The sequence below is a fragment of the Pecten maximus genome, chromosome 5 (genome assembly GCF_902652985.1).
Source record: "Pecten maximus chromosome 5, xPecMax1.1, whole genome shotgun sequence".
NCBI classification, from domain to species: Eukaryota; Metazoa; Mollusca; class Bivalvia; order Pectinida; family Pectinidae; genus Pecten; species Pecten maximus.
The window spans coordinates 31432882-31460608 of NC_047019.1; the positions used below are offsets into that span (position 1 = coordinate 31432882).

The window sequence follows — 27727 nt, forward strand, 5'->3', positions numbered from 1 at the left end:
GAAAGAGTTAAACATAAACCGAAATGGTATAAAAACAAAAGTATGTTTTCCCTTTGGGTGAACGGAAACTTACTGATAAAGAACTGGTTCTTGTTGTGGTTCTTGTTCTTCTGTTTCTTTTAATAATTTCTTGTCTAAATCTTAACTTATATATAGCCATTAAAGATAGCTTGACAAACTTGCTGTAAAATTGCATCACTTAATTCAAACCGATGTGGAGTGCACTGCCATTAGGGCACTGTGATAATAAGGGCACATTTTCTAATTAATGTTTCTTGATGAATGTAGCTGTATACCTTTGTCACCCACTTATGATGTGCAGTGCACTGTCATTGGATCATTGCAACCTTGACCTAAAGGTTAAATGTCAATAAAAGATTTTGATCTTGGTCTAATTAATTTACTCAAAAACAGTTTAAGATATTTCTACAATACTTGCATACTTGCATCACCTACAGTATACAAATGATATGCAATTCCCTACCATTAGGTCACTGTGACCTTGACCTCAATGCCAAAGGGATAATAATAAAAGAAGTTCATGCTTAGTCAAAGGTTAGAGGTTCAACTTGAACTTGAATCAAGCCAATCAACTAGTAAGTTATTGGTCAGAAATGATCAATCAGAGACTACGAAAGTGGTTACACACTGCAGTGTGTAAACAAAAACAATAACAAACTGTTAAGAAGATTATCATGTTCCATATCATTTGTGAAACAGGCATATTAATATGGGATAAAAATTTACTTAATATATATGTCTCTATTGATGTAAACCTGACTTTGGCAGGTGATATATAGACAGAGCTAATAATGCTCTCATGGATGTAAACCTCATTAAGTATCTATTGTGTGATGTTTATAGGTTAAAAGTCACAATAGACCCCTTTCACAATCCCCGCAATCGACTACAATTTAGAGTTATTTCCCTTGAATATTTCTGAAAACGAGGCTCAGCCTGCTGAGAGACACTTCCGTGTTTGTCTCCAATGTCAACAATGTCGGCTTTGAATTTTAAGTTGAACAACACGGAAGATTTAAACAAACTGAAGGTTGCTGAGTTGAAAGAGATTTAAAAATACAGCGGTGAGAATGTAACAGGAAACAAATCCGCTCTAATAGCGAGACGTATTTCTCTTTAAATCAAGTTAAATGCCGCGGATAATATAGATGCCAGTGATGTATCGGACTCTACCGCCGGGATTGACCTATTTAAGGCGCGGCGCTTGACGTAGAGAAAGAAATTTCCTACGAGCAATTGCAAATGTCAGCAAAAGATCGCATATGGAGTGGAGACTTGAGGAAAATGGTCGAATTTAATTTTCACCAACTCCATAATTATCTCGTAGGCATGGATCACTGGTAATTAATTAAACTGCTGAAACCTTTTTTCAAAGTGCTTCATGACACTTTTTTCATTGATGTTTGACTCCGAAAATAGCCGGTTTGTGCTGATCCTTTTACATGTAATTAACACATTTATGATAAATCAATGAATTGCTATAAGATACTTGAATTAGAGGTTTTAATATCTAATTGAACAATATATAGCAACGATTAATAGGGTAAAGTAACTTATACATTATATATAAGCTAATGTGCTGGTAATCTGTTATTAATACATAAAATTTGTCAATTTCTGAAAAGTTGTCCTGTACAAACAGGTTGACAGGTGAATAACGTCATGGTTCGTCAATAAAATTTGTTAAAGTGAATGCGTGTCCTGAGCGTTTTTTTCACACCCCGTAATTCATTAAATGATATTTCAAAATTATAGTTGCTGTATCATATAGATGGACATCTAATAGATTAATATGCAAAATTTGACTCTGATTAGACTAGTGAATAATATGCAAATGTACCGGCGAAGTTACGGTGCAATACATATACATATGTCCTGTGAGGAATGAGTAACCTGTGAGGAATGAGTGTCCTGTGAGAGTTTTTGCCCCGTAATTCGTTAAATAGTATTTTCTGTTAATTCCTTCTGCATCATACGGATGAACATCGAACCTATTAACATGCAAAAATTGACATCGAGTTTGATGCGAAGAAAGCATAATACAGTGGAACTTCGTTAACTCGAAGTCGACGGGACCACGAACAAACTTCGAGTTATCCGAGTGTTCGAATTAAGCGAGTTATCGTTTTTGGTGAAAAGTTTGGTCAATATTTGTCAACATTATATAATCATTATAACTTCGCTCTGTCGCTCATCAGTTTAGTGTGAAGACTGGTCAATACATGTAAATATATATGTAATGTTTCGTTATGTCACTTGTAATTTGGTATAGTTTTGCCAATATACAGTCACGATAAAGTTTCTTTCACTTAGTCACTTCAATAACGATCTTATGTGCAAGTCATGTTTGCAAAAGGTAAACGATAAAACGGAATTCGACAAAATAACAAGTTATTAATGTCAAAACAAATAACCGTTTAAGTTTAACACAGATTGCATTCAAAACGTAACAGAACCATTACCTTTTATTTGACATATATAAAATACTGTTTGATCGGCCTACTTACTTTTATTGATAACCACGCCATTTCCATGTGTATTAGCACCGGAAGTTGGGCTGCGTATAAAATGTTACTGAGTTGGCGTTTATCCGATTTAATAGACAGCACTGACCGTTACAGTTGTACTCTGAACACCTCGGCAGTAATTACGCTATTGTTTCAGCAGTTTAAAGATTTAATAGGCGCCGGTGACTGTGTCATTTCTACATCTGTAAAAACATCAGCCGGGTAGATCTACCGGTGGGTCAGAGATTAGTTCCGCTTGAGCGAACGGGTAGATGAGTTGTTGACTATCGTGTGTACTGATATCGGCGACCGCCTTGGGAAATTACCTGATGTAAGTAAAGCAGTACTTTTTATCACCAAGACTTGTTGTTATAAGATTCAACCGACAATTTCTTTTATGAATTTATGAAACACTTATAATAGCATGTAGGTTAGTAGTGCCGATATGTTCAGTATTACAAACGGAATTTAGCTCTTAAAAAATGTCGGCGTTTGCAACCGATCGACGAAAATTATACTTCGAGTTATTCGAACATTTCAAGTAGGATTTTTATTGTTGGGACCAAATTTTTACTTCGTATTATCCGAGTTTTTCGAGTTATCCGAATTCGAATTTTCCGAGTTTTTTTTAAAAGATAAAGAGAGAATTCGGCCGGGACCGGCGAGGTACTTCGAGTTAAGCGGGGTATTCGAGTTATCCGAGTTCGAGTTAACGAAGTTCCACTGTAATTCATTCATTTTCGGTGCAGTGTCCTGTGCGGTATTTGCACACCCCACAATTCGTACATATACGCGATGTCTATTACTATCAATGTGCAAAATTTGACTTTGATAGAACAAGTACATTTTAGCAAATGCTACGACGAATTTACAGTAAGTGTAAGATGAGTGTCCTGTCAGTTTTTTGCACATTTTGTTAAATTGATAGGCGTGTAATAGATATGAATATTAACTAATAGTATAACTTATTTTGAAGTCATTACTGGGTACAGGGTAAATAGGTTAAGATTTTTGCGCTACTCTACGAAATAAAGGCCATACATTTTAAATGTTAAAAACAACTGTTATCGGTAATGTACGAAAAAGCAGTACTGCCGTCAATTATATATTTAGATGTATTTAAACTTTATAAGTGCGTTAACTATGTAGACAGTGTATTTGCACCTTTAATAAATACGTGTAATTAGAAATTACATTAAAAGTTAAAACTGTGCATTTTCTTGGTGTACATGTTGATCGTGAGCGTTAGTTAAATATTGAAGGATTTTACTTTTCATTATATTTTATTAACCATAATTATTTGTAGACATCGTTCTTTTTTCAAAAGGTGATTAACAGTATATGAATTGATTAGTGATGCCAACTAACTCACTGTAAATTATTGCCTCAGTTATGTGAAGTGGTTGATGACTTGTCAATGACCAGTTTTGTTTCGCGACTATTCAATTCAGCCCCATGCTGTGTCGATGTCAATGTACGGGTCATGGACATTATTATCGCAACAAAAGGCAGTAACGAATGCAAGTGTAACAGGACAATTATTATACCTTTTGTTAATTTTCTGTTTGCTTTTTATTTTATGTGATGCGTATTTTCGAGTGATTAAATAAAAGAGGTGTATATATATATACTCTAATAAGTATCACAGATATCCTCTATATTATATGTATGTTTTATATACATGTGCATAAATGTACAAATGTGTGTGTTGGTCATATAGTAATAACAACACTATTGTATTTGTGTATTTGTAATTCTTATATAACGGACACAGTTTTAAAGTTTGAGCAGTTCGATCACCAGTGATCATGACCATGCCTGCGGCAAAGTACCAGAGGTTGGCACGGCGCCACAGGACACTCACTAGTTAGTACACCACAGGTACTTGTAGTCCACCTGTGAACAAAATCACAGGGCGTGCGAACACCCCGCGGGACACCCTGCAATGTAACTTCGACAGTACATTTAAATAATATGCACTCGTGCAATCAAAGTCAACTTTTGCATGGTAATAGGCTCAATGTTTATCTGTATGATACAGAAAACATAGTTTTAAAATATCATTTAATGAGTTACGGGGCGTGTAAAAGCAATCACAGGACACTCATTCCTCACAGGACACTCGTATGTTTATGGCACCGTAACTTCGTGTTCGCCGGTACATTTGTATAATATGCACTCGTTATATCAAAGTCAAATTTGACATCTTCATAGGTTAGATATTCATCTGTATGATACAGAAAAAAATATTTAATAATATCACTTAACGAAATGCGGGGCGTGAAAAAACTCTCACAGGACACTCATTAGGCACACCCCTTGTGACTTGTGACCGTCAACTTGTCAGCAGGCTGAGCCTCGTTTTCGCGAAATTCAGGGGAAATAACTCTTTACATTTTGCGATTGTGAAACTGGCCTATTGTTGAATGTGTACAATTAAGTAGGAAGATTTCTGTATTAAGATGTTAAAGCCACTGTGTTTTGTGACATGAACAAACTGTGTAATTCAGAATAAAACAGTAGACTCAGGATTACATGTTATTTTGTTGTAGAGATGTACAGATTTAGATTTGATGATCATCTAACCTAAATATATCTCAAATGAATTTAGATTGGAGATGCAGTTTTGTATTAATTTTGTAATTATATTTATCACTATATCTGATAGTGTTACAGTGGTAAAACGGTAAATGTGCACAACAAACTTATGTTATTTACTTTTCTCATTTGTCAGGGCCTGCTTAAAGTGTTTTCATTAGCGTTGGCCTGATAGGCATGTCCCAAGTTTGGAGGTCTGCAGGTTTAGTTTGCTAATCTTTTTTTCCAGAACTATCATTAAACATTTCTGTAGCAGTGCTGTGATTTGAGTGTCCCAATTTTGGAGGTTAATGATCTTACACATATACTTTTGCCTTTTTTCAGAGATTGCATTAAGTGCTTCCTGTGACAGTCTCCTGACTGGTGTGTCCCAATGTTCTGATGGCAATGCAGAGTGTACTGGCGGGAATTGCAGGTGTAAGGCAGGATATTTTGACAGTGATGGATATGGTCCAAATGCTGGCACTTGTACATCTAGTAAGTCACCAAGCAATTAACATTGGTATCTAGACTAGTTTTATAAATCATATCATTAATGTTAATCTTATGTTATGACATGTGTTGTCTACTCAATGTTACTACTACAGGTGTATGTGTGACCTATTGTGATGGCCTTTCATCTGTCATCATTTGTTTGTAAACAATTAATTTACTTCAATATTGGCTTCTTAATAATCAAGCAGTCCAGCAGCATATGGTATTATGTTAGTAGCATGATTGGATGAAGGACTGCATAGTTTGTTAAAATAAATGACCTTGACGTACTTTCAAGGTCACCAGGGTCAAATGTATTCAAATCTTTAAAAGATGATATTGTTGTTACAAACATTTGTCACTGGACTGTTGTTGCTATATTAAAATGAGTCCTTTTTGATTTGTAGGTCACCTAAGGTAACTGTAAAAACAAAAAGTCCCATTCTGATTGCATGCCTTTTGTCTGTCATTGCCTGTTGTATATTGTGCTCCTGTAAACAATTTACATTTTCAACTTCTCAGAAACTTTTAAACCAATTGTAATAAAATTTTGCAGCCTTCTACGTTGAAGGTAAATATAATGTGTACTCTATGGTCCCAACCACACAGGGGACTGAGGGGCAGGCCAAAAGGGTCAAGGTGACTAAAAATTCAAAAATCTTCTTCTCATGACCAAAATAAGATAGAATCAAATACTTTTCATTGATGGAAGGGTCTTATGATGCTTTACCAAAACTGTGAATTTCAGTACCCTCGGGGTCTCATGTTTTGCCCCTGAGAAAGGTAGCTTATATAGAGAAATCACATTTTTGACTATAATTTGTTTGATTTTTTAAAATTCAATTCTGACATTTTTAACAATATCAGCATGGGATGACAGTTTGATAGTATGCACATGTTGCCTATGACTGACCCCCTAGGCCGTTGGGCAGGGCTAAAAAGGGTCAAATTAAAAACATCTTCTGCAGACCCATATAAGGTAGAATCAAATACTCTTTATATATATACCAAAATTGTGAATTCATGAGCCTAGGGTGTTTGCCCTTTGAAAGGGTGTAAACTTCACTATTAGTTTAATACACTGTATAGGGAAATCACAATTTTGACCATCATTTGTTGAATTTCTACTGGATTTCTTTCTAACTTGGATCATGGAACAATGGTATGCTTAATTAAGAGTGTTTGACCTACCTTGAAGTATATCAACACCTCTTCTTCTAAATAACAAAAAGTATTAAGCAATTATAATTACCATTCTGTGATGAATTGGTACTAAGTTTGTTAAAATCTACTTTCAAGGTCACAGGGTTGAGGTATGTTCAATTTAATTTCATAACAAAACATTGTACCTGTTAGTATTCACTATGGTGACCAGTAAGATCGATGGAACTCTTGTTGATAAGATAATGGTCTTCCATTAAAACATTAGCTCCTTCTAGGGGTATTAGTTATGTTTGGGAATACAGTTCTAGTTTGAGATGATTGGGCTACACAACCATTTTATACATATTTCACTGACCACCTACACCATGTTAATGAGTCAATGATTAGTCTAAGAGGACCAAAATTACTCTCAACTCTACAGTAACAACATGTTCACTGTATTATAAACAGTATTGATAATCATATGTGTATAAAATTATCAATGTTTATTACAGTGTCAGCTCTAAAGGTGACCGATGTATCTGTCACACCAGGGACAGAGACAGTGAGTGTGACCTGGACACCGCCATCAGATACCAGTCAGGTGAATAAGTACCAGGTGATATGGAACCCAGCTACAACTAATGGCTTGATGTCCTATGATGTTTTTAAACCAGCATCATCTGCTTCTATTTCTGGTTTTACCAGTGGTACTACCTACACATTTAATGTGAAGACGATGGAGTTGGGAAGCCGAACAGTCACACAGGAAGTAGTATCTGATTCTCCTACTAAAGTTTCAATGAGTAAGTGATCAGTAAGATTAAAGAATAGAAATACAATTAGAAATCATCAAGTGACATATATCGTCCCTATGTAAGTTACACACTAAAGTATGTAACAAAATTAAATCTATAATATGTAGATATACAGCATTTTTACCCATTTTGGGTCTTTAGTATTTTACCCCATTGTTCTTTTTTTCTGGATTTCATTGTCTTTGTTTAATACAATGCTTAAAATTAGAATGAAAATTATATTGATATATTTATTTATTCAGAGGCAGCACTGTCTGTGTCATGTGGGAGTGGTTCACCTGTTGTGGTGTGTGAAGACACCACCACAGCCTCCTGTACTTCAAATAATTGTCGATGTAATGACGGCTACTTCGACAGTAATGGCTACAATACATCTGGTGGTGTCTGTACTTCAAGTAAGTTGTATATTGTTTAAAGTACACCTGGTGGTGTCTGTACTACAAGTAAGTTGTATATTGTTTATAATACACCTGGTGGTGTCTGTACTCCAAGTAAGTTGTATATTGTTTATAGTGCAACTGGTTGTGTCTGTACTCCAAGTAAGTTGTATATTGTTTATAGTACACCTGGCGGTGTCTGTACTCCAGGTAAGTTGTATATTGTTTATAATACACCTGGTGGTATCTGTACTCCAAGTAAGTTGTATATTGTTTATAATACACCTGGTGGTGTCTGTACTCCAAGTAAGTTGTATATTGTTTATAGTACACCTGGTGGTGTCTGTACTCCAGGTTAGTTGTATATTGTTTATAGTACACCTGGTGGTGTCTGTACTCCAGGTAAGTTGTATATTATTTATAGTACACCTGGTGGTGTCTGTACTCCAAGTAAGTTGTATATTGTTTATAGTACACCTGGTGGTGTCTGTACTCCAAGTAAGTTGTATATAGTTTATAGTACAACTGGTGGTGTCTGTACTCCAGGTAAGTTGTATATTGATTATAGTACACCTGGTGGTGTCTGTACTCCAGGTAAGTTGTATATTGTTTATAGTACACCTGGTGGTGTCTGTACTCCAAGTAAGTTGTATATTGTTTATAGTACACCTGGTGGTGTCTGTACTCCAAGTTAGTTGTATATTGTTTATAATACACCTGGTGGTATCTGTACTCCAAGTAAGTTGTATATTGTTTATAGTACACCTGGTGGTGTCTGTACTCCAGGTTAGTTGTATATTGTTTATAGTACACCTGGTGGTGTCTGTACTCCAGGTAAGTTGTATATTATTTATAGTACACCTGGTGGTGTCTGTACTCCAAGTAAGTTGTATATTGTTTATAGTACACCAGGTGGTGTCTGTACTCCAGGTAAGTTGTATATTGTTTATAGTACATCTGGTGGTGTCTGTACTCCAGGTAAGTTGTAAATTGTTTATAGTACACCTGGTGGTGTCTGTACTCCAGGTAAGTTGTATATTGTTTATAGTACACCTGGTGGTGTCTGTACTCCAGGTAAGTTGTATATTGTTTATAGTACACCTGGTGGTGTCTGTACTCCAGGTAAGTTGTATATTGTTTATAGTACACCTGGTGGTGTCTGTACTCCAAGTAAGTTGTATATTGTTTATAATACACCTGGTGGTGTCTGTACTCCAAGTAAGTTGTATATTGTTTATAATACACCTGGTGGTGTCTGTACTCCAAGTAAGTTGTATATTGTTTATAATACACCTGGTGGTGTCTGTACTCCATGTAAGTTGTATATTGTTTATAGTACACCTGGTGGTGTCTGTACTCCAAGTAAGTTGTATATTGTTTATAGTACACCTGGTGGTGTCTGTACTCCAAGTAAGTTGTATATTGTTTATAATACACCTGGTGGTGTCTGTACTCCAGGTAAGTTGTGTATTGTTTATAGTTTTGTAGTTATACTTATTCATTTTGATACCAATTGGAATTATAAATCAGCTTCCGAGTGTCTTTGGTTGTGCATGTTCGATTTTGAGAGAGATCATGACCAGAGTAATAGAAGGATGTTTATATTCTGTCACTACCTCATGTTGATAGAATTTAATAGGAAAGAGGATAAAAGTACAGAAACTTGCATAGAACTGATTTTTTTAAGGTCGTCTGTGCCTCTTAAGATCCTTCTGTGATCAAACATTATCAAGCCATGTTTTTCTCTGTTAGGTTTGCTATTATATTCATTGTCTTTTGTCTTACATAGAGTGAAAATAAATACTCTGTTTTATTGTGTATTCTTATGTCACATATTATGATATCAATAAGAAACACACATTATAGAATGTTCACTATAACCAATGTTTGTGTAATAAATCCTGTGTAATGAAATTATTTCCAGTGAGTGCCCTGAAGGTCACAAGTGTTACATCCTCATCAGTAACTACTACAGGTGTCACCATCAGTTGGACAGAATCTGCAACTCCCTCTCAGGTTTCCAGTTACACTGTGGTCTGGAGGCTGAGTGGTAGTAACGCTGTAGAGGGAACCTCTCAAGTAGGGAAAGTAACAACCACAGCTATAACAGGGTTGTTACAGAGCACAACATATGTCTTCAAGGTCATCTCAATAGAGACAGGAAGTCGTAGTACTCCGCAACAGATTGAATCTGACGTTTTCGTCACAGTTACCACAAGTAAGCCAGCATCTGTATAATAATGCTTTTAAAATGCTTACTTAATTCCTAATTTGATTACATGGCAGTTTAACCTTCATCAATTTATAAGTGCCGGTAGCAGCCTACCTGGTATTCTTTCCTCCCTGCTAAAAGTTTCCCCGGGGAAACAATTGGCTAGCTGATTCCTTTCCCCAGGGAAAGAATCAGCTAGCCAATCCCCCCCCCCTAGTTGAAAGTTAAAAGTTTCTAGGGGGGGGGAGAATTGGCTAGCTGATTGTTTCCCCCGGGGAAGAAATTGGCTAGCCAATTCTTTCCCTCGGGAAACTTTTGGCTAACCATTTCTTTCCCCGGGGAAAGTTTTATTGGGGGAAAGAATTGACTCCTACAGCGGTACTTTAACGTAGTGTGTAAATTCTAATTTCGATATTGATGAGACTATATATGCAAAACGATGTTCTGTTTACTATACCAATTCTTTTCTTGATACATCATGGTCTTCAGCATCATATCATTGTGATTTAGAAAAATACAGATGTGCAGCAGAAGAAAGTTTTTATGCTTGAGTTTTTGATGATCAGGTTCAGATTTTATTGATAAAAAAATAAAGATGTAGTCGGCCACTTTTCTTTCCTAAAATGTTATGGTACATTGTACTAAACAAGGTTACATGACATTTCTTACTATTAAATTAGAAAAAGAAAGAATGGTCAAACATTAACATAAGTTACATTCTGATGTTTTCTGAAAATGCGAAATGAACATACAAGTCAAATTTTAAGAATGTTCAGGGCTTATCAGTATAGTGGTATAATTACTGTAACAGTCATATGAATACATCCTCTCCAAACTAATTGACTTATCATTCTATTAAAAAATGTAATATTTTTAATTTCTAACTGATACAAACTGAATGAATATATATCAAAACATTGAGATGAGAATTGATAATTAGCAAACTTAGCAATTAAAATCATTCCACATACAAAAAACTACCCATTTATTATAAAAATACTGGTAATAATATTACAGGATGCAGGCAATATTAGCCTAGCTATATCCAGATCGAAGTTACAATGAGTTTTTCCCCGAAATATTGATCAGTTCGTTATTGTCTATATCATGTTATAAAAGCATGCAGTTTGCCCGGCCCCTTATGTTTATCCAATCGGGATTCAAATGTTTTGATAGTTGGTGACGTAACGACAGCATTAGAAAGAGAGTTCCAATAATTAACGACCCGCTCACTGAAAGAATATTTTCTCAGTCTACTTTTTCTTTTCAGTTGTGGTAGACTATGTCCTCTTGTTATCTTGTTATTGTTTGGAATTAACAACCCGCAGTGACAGCTTTTTCATATCCTCCATTTGTTAGTTTGTATACTTGGATCACATCTCCTCTCTGTCTTCTATGCCTATCATATCCTATAACAGGACCAACCTTAAATCAGATGTGGAATTGTAGTTCAGTTTCTGTTTGTCTGTTTATTTACAGAGGCAGAACTGAGTCAGCCATGTGGTACAATTCTATGTGGAGATGTAAATTCTGAGTGTATAGCTGGTGATTCAGGAGGAAATGTGTGTAGGTGTCAGACTGGTTACTATGACAACGACGGATACAGTACAACTGGTGGAGATTGTACAGCCAGTAAGTATGTTACCACGGTAACCTAATGTTCTGTGTGTAGGTGTAAGTCTGGGTACTATGACAGCAATGGATACAGTACAGATGGAGTTAGTACAGACAGTAAGTCTGTAACCACGGTGACCTAAATGTTCTGTGTTTAGGTGTATGTCTCGTTACTATGGCAGCAATGGATACATTACAGATGGTGGAGTTTGTACGATAATTATAATTATGGTACAGGTATGTTCTTTGTATAGGTTTAAGTCTGTGTTCAGGTATTCTGACAACAAATGACAACACAACAATGATTGCAGTAAAACTGGCAAAGTCTGTACAGACAAAAAGTATGTGTAACCATAGAACCATGTTAAGTGTGGAGGTTTCGGGCAGGGTAATTTGACAAGGGATACAGTGCAATCGGTCTTTGTGCAGTAAGTATGTGACCATGGTAACATTTTATGTAAATGTGAATCTTGGTAGTAGAACAATAACCACTTATAAACCACTTATAGGCATTATAATAATTAAACAGTGTATTTTCAATAACCATGCAGAGACCTGGTAATAACCTTTGCTGTGATTTGTTCTTGTTTGTCTCCTTGTGAAAGCGAAAGCGTGAAACTAATGCCAACTTTATAGTGCTACCTCACTAAAATATACTGCTAAAGAAATCCAGCAGAAGACCTCAACCAGTCACATTGTACTGACAATAAAGGCAAACTAGTCGCCACACTCCCAAAATGCTGAGCGCTAAGCAGGTGTAGGTACTGCCATTTAAAAAGACTGTTTACACAACAAATATCAAACAATGTAAAATAGATTTACAGTTAAAAGTTTGCAGATAAGGAGTGCCTCTCACCTTAGCATGCAGATAATTACCTCCCATGGGTAACATGGGGTATAGTCAAGAGCTATTTGAACCCTGTGCTGAAGAGCATGATGCTGAAAAGCTATGGCCAACAACCCGTTGAGAACATGACATGGAAGTATGCATATGGCTGACCGGAAGCTCATGGGTACAAATAGCCTGGTCACTCAAATGTCCAGGAGTCGGCAAGAGCTGGGAGTTACATCACTTAGACCTGGAGTTTGACTTAATGTCTTACTCTGGGCGGATAGAGTTGATGTATGCAGTCCAGCTGACTCTAGGTTCTGGCGTTGGATTAGATAAAGTGGGCGTATGACTGTTTGTTCTGGCAGTTAGAACAGCAATTGCATTTCTGAGGAAAAACTGTCATTAGCGATGTGACCGAACGTGGTCTTCTTATTGGATCTCTTGACATTCTTACTTTGTTAGAAAAGGGCTTTTTAATTAGAATATGTAAATTAGGTGCATGAGTGAAATTTCCCTTTATGGATAACTGCCAGGAGGTCATAGCTGGTGCCAGACTAGTGACTGTGGTCAAGACAGTCACTGTGGTAAGGGTAATTAGATTATCCAAAGATAATATCTGCATGTAAGTCTTATCGTTGTTCATTACATTTAGACTGTGGAAGTTGCTTTGATAAAGTTTGTTCAGCTGAGAGACAGAGAACGTAAAAACCAGTAGGTTCTTTAAGATTTGCACATGACTGTGTAGTTAACAAGCTGACATGAGATGTCCTGTGATGAAGGCCCCATATCTGCTGTGTTGAAAACCTGCCTAATATTTCATATTACACTATGATAATGCCTCTGCCAGCGAATAAAACCCAAAACCTTCCTGACAGAGGCAAATGCTTAAAGCCAAAATAAGGCATTTTCAAGGGAGACGTTAGGAAAAAAGTAAATGTTTATTTTGATGGTTATATTTCATATAAAAACCAAAATTAAATATCCCAGAGACTATAAGATGAAAGTCAGGTGACATTCAAGGCTATTACGGACCTTTTTCTCCTGTCCTCTTTAGCAATTCATCAAGGTCGAAGAACAGAGTAAAGTTAAGTAATGTCTTTATATGTTTTGAAAGTGGTCTTCATAGTATAACAAACTAGATTAGTATCACTTACTGTTGTGAAAGCACAGTTTACAAGAAAATGACCCTTTATAATTTAAATGATGAATGTTATCTTACCATCAGTTAAGTATTATTGACTGTTTTGTTTTCAGTGAGTGGGTTGGTAGTGACAAGTTTGTCAGTAGGTGTAGAAGGTACCAGTACTGTGACTATACAATGGGTGGCCCCATCACCTGGGAGTGACCAGGTCAATAGGTACGAGGTACACTGGAATCCAGCGTTACCTAATGGAACATCAAACTACAATGCTGCCAAGACCACATCAGTCAGACTGACAGGATTTACACCAGGACAAATGTATGACTTCTATGTAAAATCTATTGAGGATGGAAGTCGTGACAGTCAACAGGAAGTACAGACAAGTTCGAAAACTATTACTATCAGTAAGTAAATCACTTCCTCTGATTACTCACACTTACATAAAGTCACATTGTATAGAGTAAAGTATACTTTGTACATGTTATACAGAAATTGTCTTATTTCTATACCAAAAGGGCAAGTGAACTAATACCTGCATTGAGGTGTCTAGCCATTGGCTGACCATTTGGCCAGGCGTCAGCTTTTCCTTTTTAACAACCTCTTCTCAATAACATGGATGCCCAGGGTCCTGATACTTGGCTACTCACATGCTAAGGATTAAGTGCTACCAAGTTTGTTTAAATAAATTTTCAAGGTCAATTTGAGGTTGAAAGTGTAAGAATTCTTTTTAAAAACTTTCTATCAATAACCTACATGTAGGGGTTCAGTAAATACTATTGGGCCAGTTGCCAAATTTCTCGGGTTCAAATATCTTTAAATAACTTATCATAAACCAAATGTTTTAACAACATCTTCTCAATAACAGTTTCCTGATTAATTGTATTTACCTTGTAGCTAGTATCTTTTGATAATAGATAAGCCAGTGATCTATATAGTCATTGTGATTTGGAAAGAAGTATGTTGTGATAAAAGGCTAAAATATTTTGCAATTAAATGGACTTGACCTTCTCTTTTGCTTTAAAGAAGAGATAATCGGCTTGCAGCCTCTACTTCCGAAAAATGGCCTTAATCAACTTTTTAAGTTTCATTAGTTAGCTGAAGCAGATGAGAGATACAGGCTGAATATACTTTAGTATACTCTTTTGCTTGATGTATGATGCCATATAGAATTGTAATTCTTAATTCTTAAATTTCATATGTTGGTTCCCCTTGGTCTTTAGATATGCATGATCAATTTTGGAATAATCTTAAAACAAAATGTCTATCAAAACAAAATGGCCAATAGACAAAATAGAAAATTCAAGAAAATTAATTTAAAGTGTTTAATGCTTTCCACCTAAATCAAAGTCAATTTTAATTTTCTTATTGAAACCAATTGGCATGTATAAAAGTGTTTTGCAATATGATAATTGAAATGTCCAGGTGAGTGATGCAGGCCCTCTGGGCCTGTTGCGATACCGAGTGGCTAGTACTGAAGCTCTATTGCAGGAAACATACAACACCACCACATTCTAAATTCAACAATTTAATAATAAAAGAAACAAGTGTAAATGGTATTTACAATGACTTGAATAGCTTCACTCTCTCTCTCACAAGATAGGCCTCTTTCTCGCTCTCCCTATTCTATGAAAGCAGTACAGTTATATCATACAAATTACTTGATTAATTATAGACAATTATCCAATTACGTATGATAATATCACCTAGTTCTAGGGTAGAATGAATCAGAAATATTCAATTACATTTCCTAGTCATCATAAGTACACAGTAACACTGGTCTGTATTCCAGGATTGAATGCACACGTGAAAATATTACACTTTTATACACAACTTAGTTATAACACAATTATATGCAAAATCTAATCATCTGACAGTTCATCACAGCTACGACGACAACTGACAATGTCACTGGCTACGTAGGGTACGCAGCAATAACTTGGTATATAATGTTCGAGAACTGAACCTGTAGTGTTCAGTAATATATACTGGATACTATCTCCAGTCCTCCTTGTTCAGTTTCTGACTGAGTATTTCAGGAACCTTGACGATGTTACGACTGGACGTACACAAAGTATACCGTACGTTACCGCAATTGTAGATACATAGGACGGAACCGACACTCCGTTCCTGAGGTTCACAACTAAGTTCAACCACTTGCTGACATCTCGCCGGAAGTAGTTACTCCGGAAGTTTACACCGGAACTTCGTAACACAGGTGACGCACGCCTCTGATGCATAAAACATGACTTGAGTGCGACTGTACCACTAAGGCTCCTCACATGGCCCCGAACTGGTCTGCTTAACTGCCCTGTTTCAGCTGGCGGTCCTAAGCCCCAACCATGTCAGCTATAAATTATGGTACAAAACAACAATTTACCACCTAGCCATTTACATACCGCTATCCTTAATTTCTATGCATTTCACAATACAACAAAATTCACCGCGACAATTCTCGCAACACGATAATATCAGTACAGTATGACATGTGGTTAATACTGGTCTGTGTTCGCTTGTAAAACCCGAAATATGAACAAATAAATGGTTTGCTACGGGAAATTACTTACCCTTACGGCTCCAGCTTTCCTGCTGTATCAAATTATCACCTCACCATGAGATGTCATTGCCGCAACACGGCCCGCAGGACCCAACAACTCGGTCCACTCCCGCAAACGTTACTGCCGTGTCGCAGACCTCACACCACTCTCCCAGACATACTCTTGCAACGATTGGTCAGTTAACCTCACATGACTTACCTTATCCAATCATCGCCTTGTTTACCGTATAGCACACGGGGTGTAAACGTAACGACTTGAGTAGGCAAAATACGACTTGCCACGAGGTATACATCTGCCACGGGCTGTAACGACTACCCCATATTCTGGATATTCTCCATATAAACAACATATATACATAATCCCAACAGGGCCTCTTGTTTATTTGACTGAATGAGTGATATATGATAGAATGATAAAATCTTATTAGGAATTCTACCATGTTTGCTATGCAATGCCAGTTTGATTGGTTTAAAACCATGTATTATTTTCCAATAATACACGTTCGTGCCAATAATACACGCTCGTGCCAATAATACATGGTCGTGAGTCACATCTGTTACAATTTCATATATTTGATATTCACCCTTTTTCGTATAAGGTTACTATAGCCAAGTGGGCTAATGGGTTAGTCGTTCAATGATTTTTTTATCACGACGCGAGTTTGAATCCTACTTAGCCCCCCCCCCCCCCCCCCCCCCCCCCCCTTTTTCTTTCTTTCAACAAATAATGCAATACTCAAGAAATAAATTACAAGGTTTTCCTTGGTTTCTTTGCTGTTTTTCTATTAGAAAGAGGTCGATCTTAGAACTAAACAGTTCATGGTAGAATAGAAATAATCAACTTTGACTCATGTATTGTTGCAGGATATACAACTCGGACTCGGATATTTTGCAATTTTAATTAATAACTCAAGCCTGCGGCCTTCTTTATCAATTTAATTGCAAAATATCCTCGTTCTCGTTGTATATCCTGCAACAATACAAGAGTCATCGTTGATTATTTCTTAAGTATACATTTAGTATCAAAATGTCAAAGTCAAAAATGAAGTAAAGACCAGCAATTCTTGAAAAGAATTCTACTTTTTTTCCAGATGCTGGTCTCAATGTTGTATGTGATGGTGGCATAACATGTGCTGACTCCAATTCGGAATGTATTCAAGCTGCTACTGGAGGTACCAACATCTGCAGATGTAAATCAACATACTTTGACAGTAATGGGTATTCCACTAACGGTGGAATGTGTGTTTTAAGTAAGTACATGAATTGTGCTGATCATATAACTATAATTGGGGCCCTGTATCTGACAAATTCCCGATAGTAATCCATTCTCTCTGTCAACAATTTCTGTTGCGATGTGTATTTGTTAAGCTTTGTTATCCCCCGTCCAAAGAAGTTTGCAGGGGATACAGAGGAGCCCACTTATTTGCATATCGGTTATTTGAATATCCCGCTTATTTGCATAAAATTCTCAGGTCCCGATTTTTTTCTTCTTTATCTTTAAAATTTAATCCCGTGTATTTGCATATGCATATGAAAATTCCAAAAAATTGAAAAATTTTAATTGATTTTAGGGTATTTTTGTGATTTTACCGTAATAAAAGTTTTATGAAATGTGTTTTAACTTACATATTGATTCGACATGATGTACAACGTTATCTTATCATTGCTTCACACTTCGTCATTACAGGTTACGTTCGATGCATCGATATCGACATTTAGTTATTATCCAGACCATATCAGTAGCAATGTGCAGCAGAATTACTGAATAAAATATTTATATGTCTCATCTTTTGATGAGATTTGTTTATTTATTATAGCATCGATCCAAACCTGTGTTCTGTGTACTTGAACACTCGCTGAGGCAGGTTGCGATCTCCATGATTGTTTACTAGGCGCGTTGCATTGTGGGGGCATATGTGTAATGAACGACAACTCTTTATGTGTGTGCGCCATTTTCCAAAACAAACCCAAACGACAATACACATGTCACGGTCATTTAAGACAGTCTATTGCTTCAGCAGTTCATCATTTATGATCAAACAACTAATATACTCATAGCAGGAACACAACGCATCTCGAGACGATAATGAATGTTAATTGAAACGATGACATTGTACATCGTAGTGCCAACCCATGCATGCGTGTATGACCAATATCGGACCCAGAGACTCGGAGTGACAAGTATTAAACGATGAAGTGTATGCAAATATTTGTACATTTACAAAGAATAACAACCCATGTATTTCGTATTAACTCTTATATTTTATTTTTTTTTTTAAATATGTTTTTAATGCAAATAACGTAAACAATCATATAGCGCCCATTTTGAGTACCTACGTGACGATCTACATGTGTATAAGAGGGGCCAAAACCCAACTCCGCCTATACGAATACTCCGGTTATTTGCATATTTTGTCATGGAAAAAGGGCTATGCAAATAAGCGGGTTGCTCTGTATATAAATGGGTTCCATTTATCCATCCGTCCTGATTCGCTTTCCGCACAATGAAGGAATGATCAGATGAAACTTGCTTGGTAGACCTAAATCCCTCGTTCAGGTTTATAATCGGCATATGCTGTGCATATTTAATGAGGTTGCTGTGACCTGAATGGCTGATTTGCTTTCTGCACAATATCTTTTGACACAATAATATTTTTTTTACGAAACTTGCTATGTCATATGTTTTCATGCATGTTGCCCAATTTAATTTAATTTTCCCTGGTCTTTATTTTACCTTCTGTTACAATGTGTTAAGCCTGTGCATCAAATTGATTATCACATGAAGCCCTTTTAAAATGTATTTAGTTCATATTCATGATATTGAAATAGCATCATTTTTTATAAGGTTTTAGTGGCCATTGGTCAAGGTTGGAAGGTCAAGAGTCATACATTGATCCCTACCACAAAACATAGACAATTACTTTTGGTGGCAAAGCTCAACTCATTCCATTAAACTCTCAAACTCTTGATCTGAACCTTTTGAGTTAGCAGGATTTTACAGAGTTTAAAGCAAGATTGATGATGTCTTTGACAATGAAGATTCTAAAGGTTTTAAAATTTGAGTACATTAAATGTTATACCTTGATCAATGCAGTGTCCAAACTAGTGGTGACCAACGTTATATTGGTAAAAGAAGGAACAGACATGGTCAGCATCAGCTGGACACCTCCTTCAGAATACACCAATCAGGTCAACAGGTACGAAGTATACTGGACACCTACTGAGACCATTAGTGGTAACACATTCTACAATGCCGAACTAAACACAGCTGTACAGTTGGCGGGGTTTACACCAGGTCAGACCTATACCTTCTCTGTCAGATCTGTGGAGTCTGGAAGTCGTGATCAGGAACAAATTGTTTCTACTTCAACTCCTACAACAATGAGTAAGTTTTGTAAGCTTTCGTGTAAACTAATCAAATCAAATGGCAATTGTGTTCTTTGAGTTTGTAACCAATCAGAACCAATGTTAAAGTATCAAATTAACAAATTAGACTTACATATTCAATAGATATTATGTAATAAAGGATATCAGATGAAACCATCAGATACCTTTATCTAGACTATAGCTTCCACAGAAGGGTGTACGTTACGTTTAAAGGGACATTCTTTCGTTTAAACAGTATACATGTACCTAGGTTGCACAGTAATTGTCAAGTTGATACATAAAACATGCTCATTATATATAATGTGCTTAACTTTGATGGAATAAATATCATATTTGCATGAAAAAATCTACCTTTCACATTAAAATCTAGTGCTGTGTGTCTGCACTAGCTTGGATATTCAATAAATCCGCCTCCAAATTCATTTAGATACCATAGACACGATACAACCATAAACAAAGTAGAGCATGACGAGTGAGTTATTCAATGGTTATATGTAAAGCTGTTAGTTGGATTTCGACGGTTGAATCAGTCATGCCAGTTAATTGATATGTAACTTCAAAATGATCACTGTTTACATGTATTTCGTAGATCCTAACAGTCTAATTTATTAGTTAAAGTTTGTTATCACTATTTCTCAGAAAGCTCTTGATAGATCTTTTTCAGTTTTTCTTTTCTTTTTTGCAGATTCTTAATAACTAATTATTTTCAAATGATAAAAGAAGTAGTATAAGAGACAACCCAGTCTTATATGGACCTAATATCAGATCAAGCATAGGTACAAATGTTAACAAGATCCTTCTGAAATCTCTTGTTGAAACTAAATACAACACTCAGTGGAGAATCAGGCCCACTATTTGTCCCGGAAAGATGAACAAAAAGGAAAAAAACAAAAAAAAACAAAAACAAAAAAAACAAAAAAAAAAACTGAATATGCACATTTTTAATTCATTCATTTATTATGTATTTATACCAAATTCAAACCCTATAAATATTGTGAAATTTACCAGATGTGTCCAGTTTCCATACCAATCACACAATTGCAGACAACTTAAAAAAATTGCAGGGTAGCGAATGTAAATTGTGTTCGTCTTGAAAGCATCTGCCAGTAGGACATAGAATTGTGTATAAATAGAAGTCTTAAACATGTTTTTAGCTTTTCAGGTCTACTTTTGATCATTGTGTCGATTATGTAAACCACTACAGAAAAATCAAATAGAACAAATGTAGAAGGATTTTATATGATTTAATTAGTACAAACATCTTATTAAACCCAATGGCATGAACATATAAAAGATACCTCAAAGATCACTGTGCATGTCTAATTAAACAGAGTTTCATACCTATACTCAATACATTTGATAAACATAAACATCCTAAGCTAAACATATTTGGCATCTATGTGGGATAAACTCGATCATCTCACTAATCTTACCATTCTCCCTCTCATTGTAGGCAGTGTGTTTATAGCTGTGTAGACATAGTCTCAGCAACAGATTACCACAATACTGTGAAGATAAGAGTATTGTCTGATAGCTGAACATGTTTATCCTGCAACTAATAACTAGATGATTTTACATCTGTATGTTGCAAACCTATTCCAGAGAAAGAATAGCATTGTAATATTACAATATACAAACCAGGAAATGTTATGCCTCACTACCTGTTAGACTCCGTCTGTGTAGCACATTGGACTAGAAACCAGATGTTTGCAGAGTATATAGCTACATGTGGCATGAATACTCTCATAAACAATACATTTTGGGGGAGACTTAATAAGGTTGCCATAATTATCCCTTTATATTGGAATAAAACTAAGGCCAAAACTCAGATAAATAATAAAGAATATAGATGACGGCAGAAAAACAATAATAGTCTACATTACTTAAGCACCGGGTTTGTCACGATAACACTGATCAGGTGATCAAAATCAGATCACATAGAAACGGTATCATCACAGCCAGAATTGTGTAGGATATTGCTTATATATATTTAATTACAGGATTAGATCTATTATGTACACTTTTTTATCAGCAATTGTTAAGTAAATTTTATTTTGGGAGAAAAAAATTAACATTTACATCTTAGTTTTCCAATAAAGTTAAGCTATTCAATGTGGAAACCATTTTGATTTGATAATGATGATATAGTACATGAATGTCAAATAAAATTGTTTTTATGTAGAGTGTTTAATTTCGGATAAAACAGTCGTCAAATTCATGTGATGTAATCATCCCTAACTGCATATATGAGATACTTTGTTGCATATATATAATATAATAGCACATATGAACACCAAATTTATTCGGTCCCCAGAACATCAGACAATACAATATCAGGTGAATATCCCAGGTGTGTAGTTTGATCCAGGGTAGGCCTGGTTGTTTGTGTTCCTCAGGAAACTGAAATCACCGACGATCCTATGCTGTCGTGCCATATAGCAAGATACTTAATCTATTATGAGTCCTAAATACTATTATGTATCCTATTGTTTGACTTGGTAATTGTACAACTTTTCTTCCTTGTAGAACCGACAACGCCATCAGGGTTTACAGCGACAGATGTTGATGGTCCAGAGATAAAATTATCCTGGACCCCCCCTAGTGGTATCCATACTAGATATGATGTCATAACTACACCAGCACTAAACCCCACCACTACATCTACACAATCTATAACCTACAGTAGTGGGGTATTAGACGGACAAAGGTACAACATAACTATTACCACAGTAAGTGGTAATGAGAGAAGTGATCCTCTTGAGGCTACATTCAGGACAGTGTCAAAAAGTAAGTAGTACTGTTCCAAGGAAAAAGGAATAATTGGGGCCTATTCATTTGAAAGATAATCATATATTGAAAGTTGTAGCAGAGATCAGGGTTTAGAGTAGAATTAAATTTTCATTGAAAATAATTCTAAACTACAAGAAATGTACCCCTGCCGTTGTTAGGGCAAAGAATCCTAATATCCTAAGGCTTTAGGCTTGAAAGTTATAATAATAGTGAAAAGTAGGCATATTAGGAAACCAAATCTGGCATATATAGGAGACCTCATGGGCCTGTGATCAGTGTCTATCATGAAAGAATGACATACACAGCATTTCAGAACTGATTGTTTGACTTCTTCTGTCGTGATTCATGTACATTTATGCAAAACAGCAATAATTAAAGCTAAGATTATTGAAGTGAAATTTGATTTCATGGCTCTGATTTAGTTGTTCTTACAGTTATGTAGATTATATAATGGTTTCCACCATGTCGCTATAAAAAGCATTACAGTGCCAGGCATCCTCTGATTGGTGTACATAACAAATCCCAAGATTACTTTTACTACAACAATTTATAACTAAAGGCCTCAGAGTCCTTATAACACTTCAAAGTACTCTTAACAATGAGACCTCATTCAGCAACAATTAACAACTTTGTCAGTTCCAACTGGAGGTCAACTATTTTAAAACCAGTTCATTTATGTTCATGAAGTGTTATCAGTTGCAAAGTGTAGGGACCACAGAACCAAATCAAAAATAGAATGTGGGTTTTCCCCGTTTGGGCAGAAGATTTAATAGGAAGGTGAATACATCGGGGCCTACTGATTGGATATTAAGGTGAGAGAAGTTTCCAAAGTTTTAATATGTGGGTCGGGCAATACATATAGATGTAAAATATATAGAAAAACAGTTATTTTTTTGCTAGCCTGTTTTTGTCAGGGGGAGGTAAGTAAGTGTGTATTTTGTTGTTAATTTAGATGGATTTTTGGTGCTGATTTCAATACAAGATGGCGGCCCCCATATAAAAAAAGTTCAAATTGGTAGAATTTTTTATAATTCCATTTAGAGGTTTCCGAGATGACATACTTCAAAATTATTGCTACTGGACCAGTGTTGAAAACTCCATTTAAGCAGTACAGTGATAAACGTTAACATTACCGTCTATGGGAAATCATTTGGTTCCGTGGTCCCTGTAAGATATAGAGGTTACACAACGAGCAATTGTTGGATATTGAATTTATTTCACTCGAGTAAGTTATTTTTTAAAAATACAAAAGACACAAGCTTTAGCGAGTGTCTTTTGCAACTTATAAAAAATAACTTACCAGTGTGAAATAAATTCCATATCCAACAATCACGAGTCCTGTGACCTGTTTCTTCCACAATAATATCGCTTGAATCTAAAGGAAACGTGATGTGACGTCATTCGATTATTGATTATGTCAATAACAATTACAGCTTGGGTTAAAGTTCAAATTCTTGTCCAATCAAAAGACCAGAAAGGTCATATACCACTAGTGGTATATAACATATATTTATCCAACAGTCGGCACATTTATACAAAGGCTTCAGAGTGGAATGACACAGTATATTGTGGTAGAAAATGCCTTTAGCAGTTTAGTATAATGTTGTAGCATCATCTTGACAATTATAAAAGTAACAGAATGGCTCACCTCAATGATGGTAAGATACCTGGTTAAAGGTTCTTAACCTCAGGGAAAGGTTCTTCAGTTGACAAACAGTTTTTCCAAGACTTTCAATATCACTATAGCTGCCTCATCCTAAAAGCAACGAATGATTATTAATATTTTTATTGATTTGGCATTATTGAATTATTTATTTGCTATCAATGCGCTTTGCCTTAGTTGACATAATAACTTTGTTATGACTTGGAATCTAGCTGTTAAGCATTATCAAATTCACAAGTCATTATCAAATTCACAAGTCATTATCAAATTTACAAGTCATTACCGGTATCAAATTCACAAGTAATTATCAAATTCACAAGTCATTATTCAAGCATACTAATAAGCCTAAGGAGATATTTTAGCAGATTTTGTAAATATATATCACTTGTTTTAGAATGATTAAGTGTTGCCTGTGTATATTTAAACATAAACGAATTTATATGCTTTCTATTTTATAGCCCCAGATCCTCCTACATCACTTGATTGTAAGGCCACCACAGATCAGACCATCACTCTGGGCTGGACAGCCCCCTCCCTGCCGAGGGGAGACATCCAACATTATGTTGTCAACAGTATAACAACTGTAGCTATGTTTACCACGACATCAAGTCTGACAGAGTATATTGTTGATGGTCTACACCAAGGTATGATGGAATCGAAATCTGTTTTCTTTTAACAGTAACCATACTTTTGTATCTGGTTTAATTTTTGAAATCCTTAGAGAGACAAACATGTTTTTAACAGGTTTTCAGTATAACTGGATAACTACAATGAACTAAATTGTCCATACTGGACTCTTATTCATATGCGTACCAAATTAATGACTATTAAGTATATTTAATGTGTGGTAATCTGTACTTTAAAAGATATCAGCTGTGACTAGCAGCATTCTGATTGAAACAGTATTCTTGACAACAAGAAGAAGACAATAATTGGGAAACTGAAAATCATGGAATATTCCTCTCTGTATTACATTTCTTGTAAGCTCACCTGCTCCAAAGGACCAAGGTGAAGTTATCCATACCCCGGCATCAGGCGGCCAGCTTCTGTTGTCCGGCTTCCATCTGTCTGTCCGTCAACAATTGACTTCTTCCTCATAACTGCTGATTGGATTTAAATAAAGAAATTGACTTGTAGCATTGTTATGGGGTGGTGATTCAAAATTGATCCCTTGGTGTGGGGCTATAAACACCCCTAGAGATTTATAATTAGTTCCTTTTGTGGTATATTTGAATTGAAAGCGTTGGATTCTGACCCCATAACCATATAGAGTATTGCTGGGCATAAAGAGATAAACACATCCTTATGTTAGAATAGGCCCAGTGGTCTGCCCCCACACCAAGGGACTTAGTTTCTTAAAACATAGTCAGGTTTTGCAAAAGTAAACCCTGTGGTCTTTTCACACCCCTAGGGAGTGTGGACTTTGTTTCTAAGTTTTATCTTTGAAGCAGTTGAGATCCCTTTCCCATAACCATATATAACATTTTTTGACATCAACAAATAAAGCTATGAACAAATTGAACAAAAACATATTTCGACATTTGGTCAAATCCACTAATCTTGTTAGTGATTAAGGGACTCTGGGTCTCTTGTTTTACCTTTCAGTGGATCTTTGATGTTTGCGCCTGTTCTTTGCATGAAATGTATGCATTTTTCTTTACAGAAACGATATATGTATTCAGTGTGTCTACAGTCAATGATGCAGTGACATATACTAACCAAAGTTTATACAGCTCACAGATAGGATGTACAACCAAAGCTGCAAGTGAGTAGAATATAAAAAATAGGAGAATAGGCAGATACAGATTTTACCACATCAATTTGTCTGTGCCTCTGTGTGTGTCTGTCTGTTTACGGAATCCTTTGTGTTGATGCTCCATCCCTTATCTATTTGTGATTACCTTTCGTCTATGGAGCTCTGCTAGAATACTTAAGTATCCACCTAGGATTCCATCACCGAAACATCAACCTACCTTTACTGATAGGACATTGGACTCCTCCGCCTCCTGTGTTGGTTTTACCACACTACCTTTTTACTTTGTATTTCTTGCGGAGATCCTTTGCATCCTTTTTAGGATCCATCCAACCTTTCGACCAGCACTATACTATATGGCCACCCCACCACAACGACCACCAAAAGTCATTTCAAGGCACCGTTTATATTGCCAGAATCCAATCCAAAGAAAAGATCCAGAATGAACTCTTCTCCGGAAAACTCGGAAAATACCAACCTTGATGGCGATACGGACACCAACCCCACCATTAGAGTGTCCAAGTCTAATGTCGCACATTACCGGGCGTGTAGGAAACTTACGATCAAGTTAGCCAGGACCCAACACCATCTGGATTACCTATCACAATGCCTACTCAAAGACACTGCACCCAAAACCTTGAGGGTTTGTATTAAACCACAAATACCAGACACCCAACGCCACATTCCTCCTAAAGTGGGAACATGCACATCTTGTTTTGGAAAGATCCCTAGTATCTCTTTTAAAAGACTATTGGGCTTCCCGAGTCGCAGCCATCAACAAGGAAATCAGTGAACTAACAGACCACCTAAAGGAAAATAGTGAACAGGCTGAAATGGACCACATCAATGAGTTATTGTCATCTTCCCCCAAACCGTAATTCTTACCTTAGCCTTTTATCTCTGGACACTTTACACACACACACACACACACACCATGGAACCACCTCCACCCAAAACCAAAAGACGGAAATTTATTAAAAGGAGAACGTTTCGTAAACTAAATAAACAGAAATCTGTCAACGATTGCAGTGCATTTGTTGAGCATATACATGTACAAGCTCCCACAGCTTCTGTTATTTATGTTACATAATATCTATTTTCTCTCTTCCCCTTTTTACAGTGTCACTCCCACCTGATACTATAGCTGTATCACAGGTACAGAGTCGACAGTTTACCATGAACTGGACCAAACCTACGATTACCAACGGTAACCTGATGGGGTACAGACTCACAGTGCTAGAGGGGAGTACATGTGTCCACGAGGTCATCTTTACCTGTACATCATGCTCTTGGGTAATGAAGTAAAAATGGTTAAATAGTATTGGATAAAGGCAATGTCTGGACAAGGAATATTGTATAATAACAATGTCTATCTGTCTGCAGGGTCATATATATATATCAACTATAAAATTAATGGTTTGATCTCATCTGTTCATGGATACTGGATACAAGAACAAATTGTTTTACTATTAACAATTTATCATTATGATAAAACTTGAGCCAGTAGACAGAATTGAATATTTTCTGATTTATAAATTCCTTGAGTTAAAATATTTCAATGGCATCCTTATTTAAAATTTAATCATCTGTTCTAGTGGGGTTTTTTTTTTTTTTTTATGTCACCAATAGCGTAAATATTGAAATAATTAGGTTGGCATGTGTCACCTGACGAAGTTGCTATCAATACTTGTGTAAATTATGTCAAATGAAATAGAATATTCCTTTGTTATTTTTCAGTATACATCAATCTTCCATACCACTACATGTGAGGTAGCAGACAAACAATCATCAGTAATTGTGCCTGCTGACCTAAATACCTGGAACCAACCCTACCCTACCTATC

At 36.1% G+C, this 27727-nt stretch overlaps 2 protein-coding genes and 1 long non-coding RNA gene across 3 annotated transcripts in view; 1 reads left to right on the forward strand and 2 right to left on the reverse strand.

Moving 5' to 3' along the window:
* LOC117327797 (platelet binding protein GspB-like) overlaps nt 1-27727 on the reverse strand; it is a gene marked incomplete in the record, with an annotated part of 631084 nt that overhangs the window by 182257 nt on the left and 421100 nt on the right.
* Nucleotides 7850-27727, forward strand: part of LOC117327798 (phosphatidylinositol phosphatase PTPRQ-like) — a gene marked incomplete at its 5' end in the record, with an annotated part of 49779 nt that continues 29901 nt past the window's right edge. The window contains 1 exon segment of the mRNA XM_033884979.1: nt 7850-7956. Coding sequence (XP_033740870.1) covers nt 7850-7956 — 107 coding nt within the window.
* LOC117327803 lies at nt 15250-16637 on the reverse strand. The gene is made up of 2 exons (XR_004532730.1): nt 16302-16637; nt 15250-16083 (listed from the first exon to the last, which is right to left on the reverse strand). It is a non-coding gene; the product is annotated as an uncharacterized LOC117327803 (long non-coding RNA).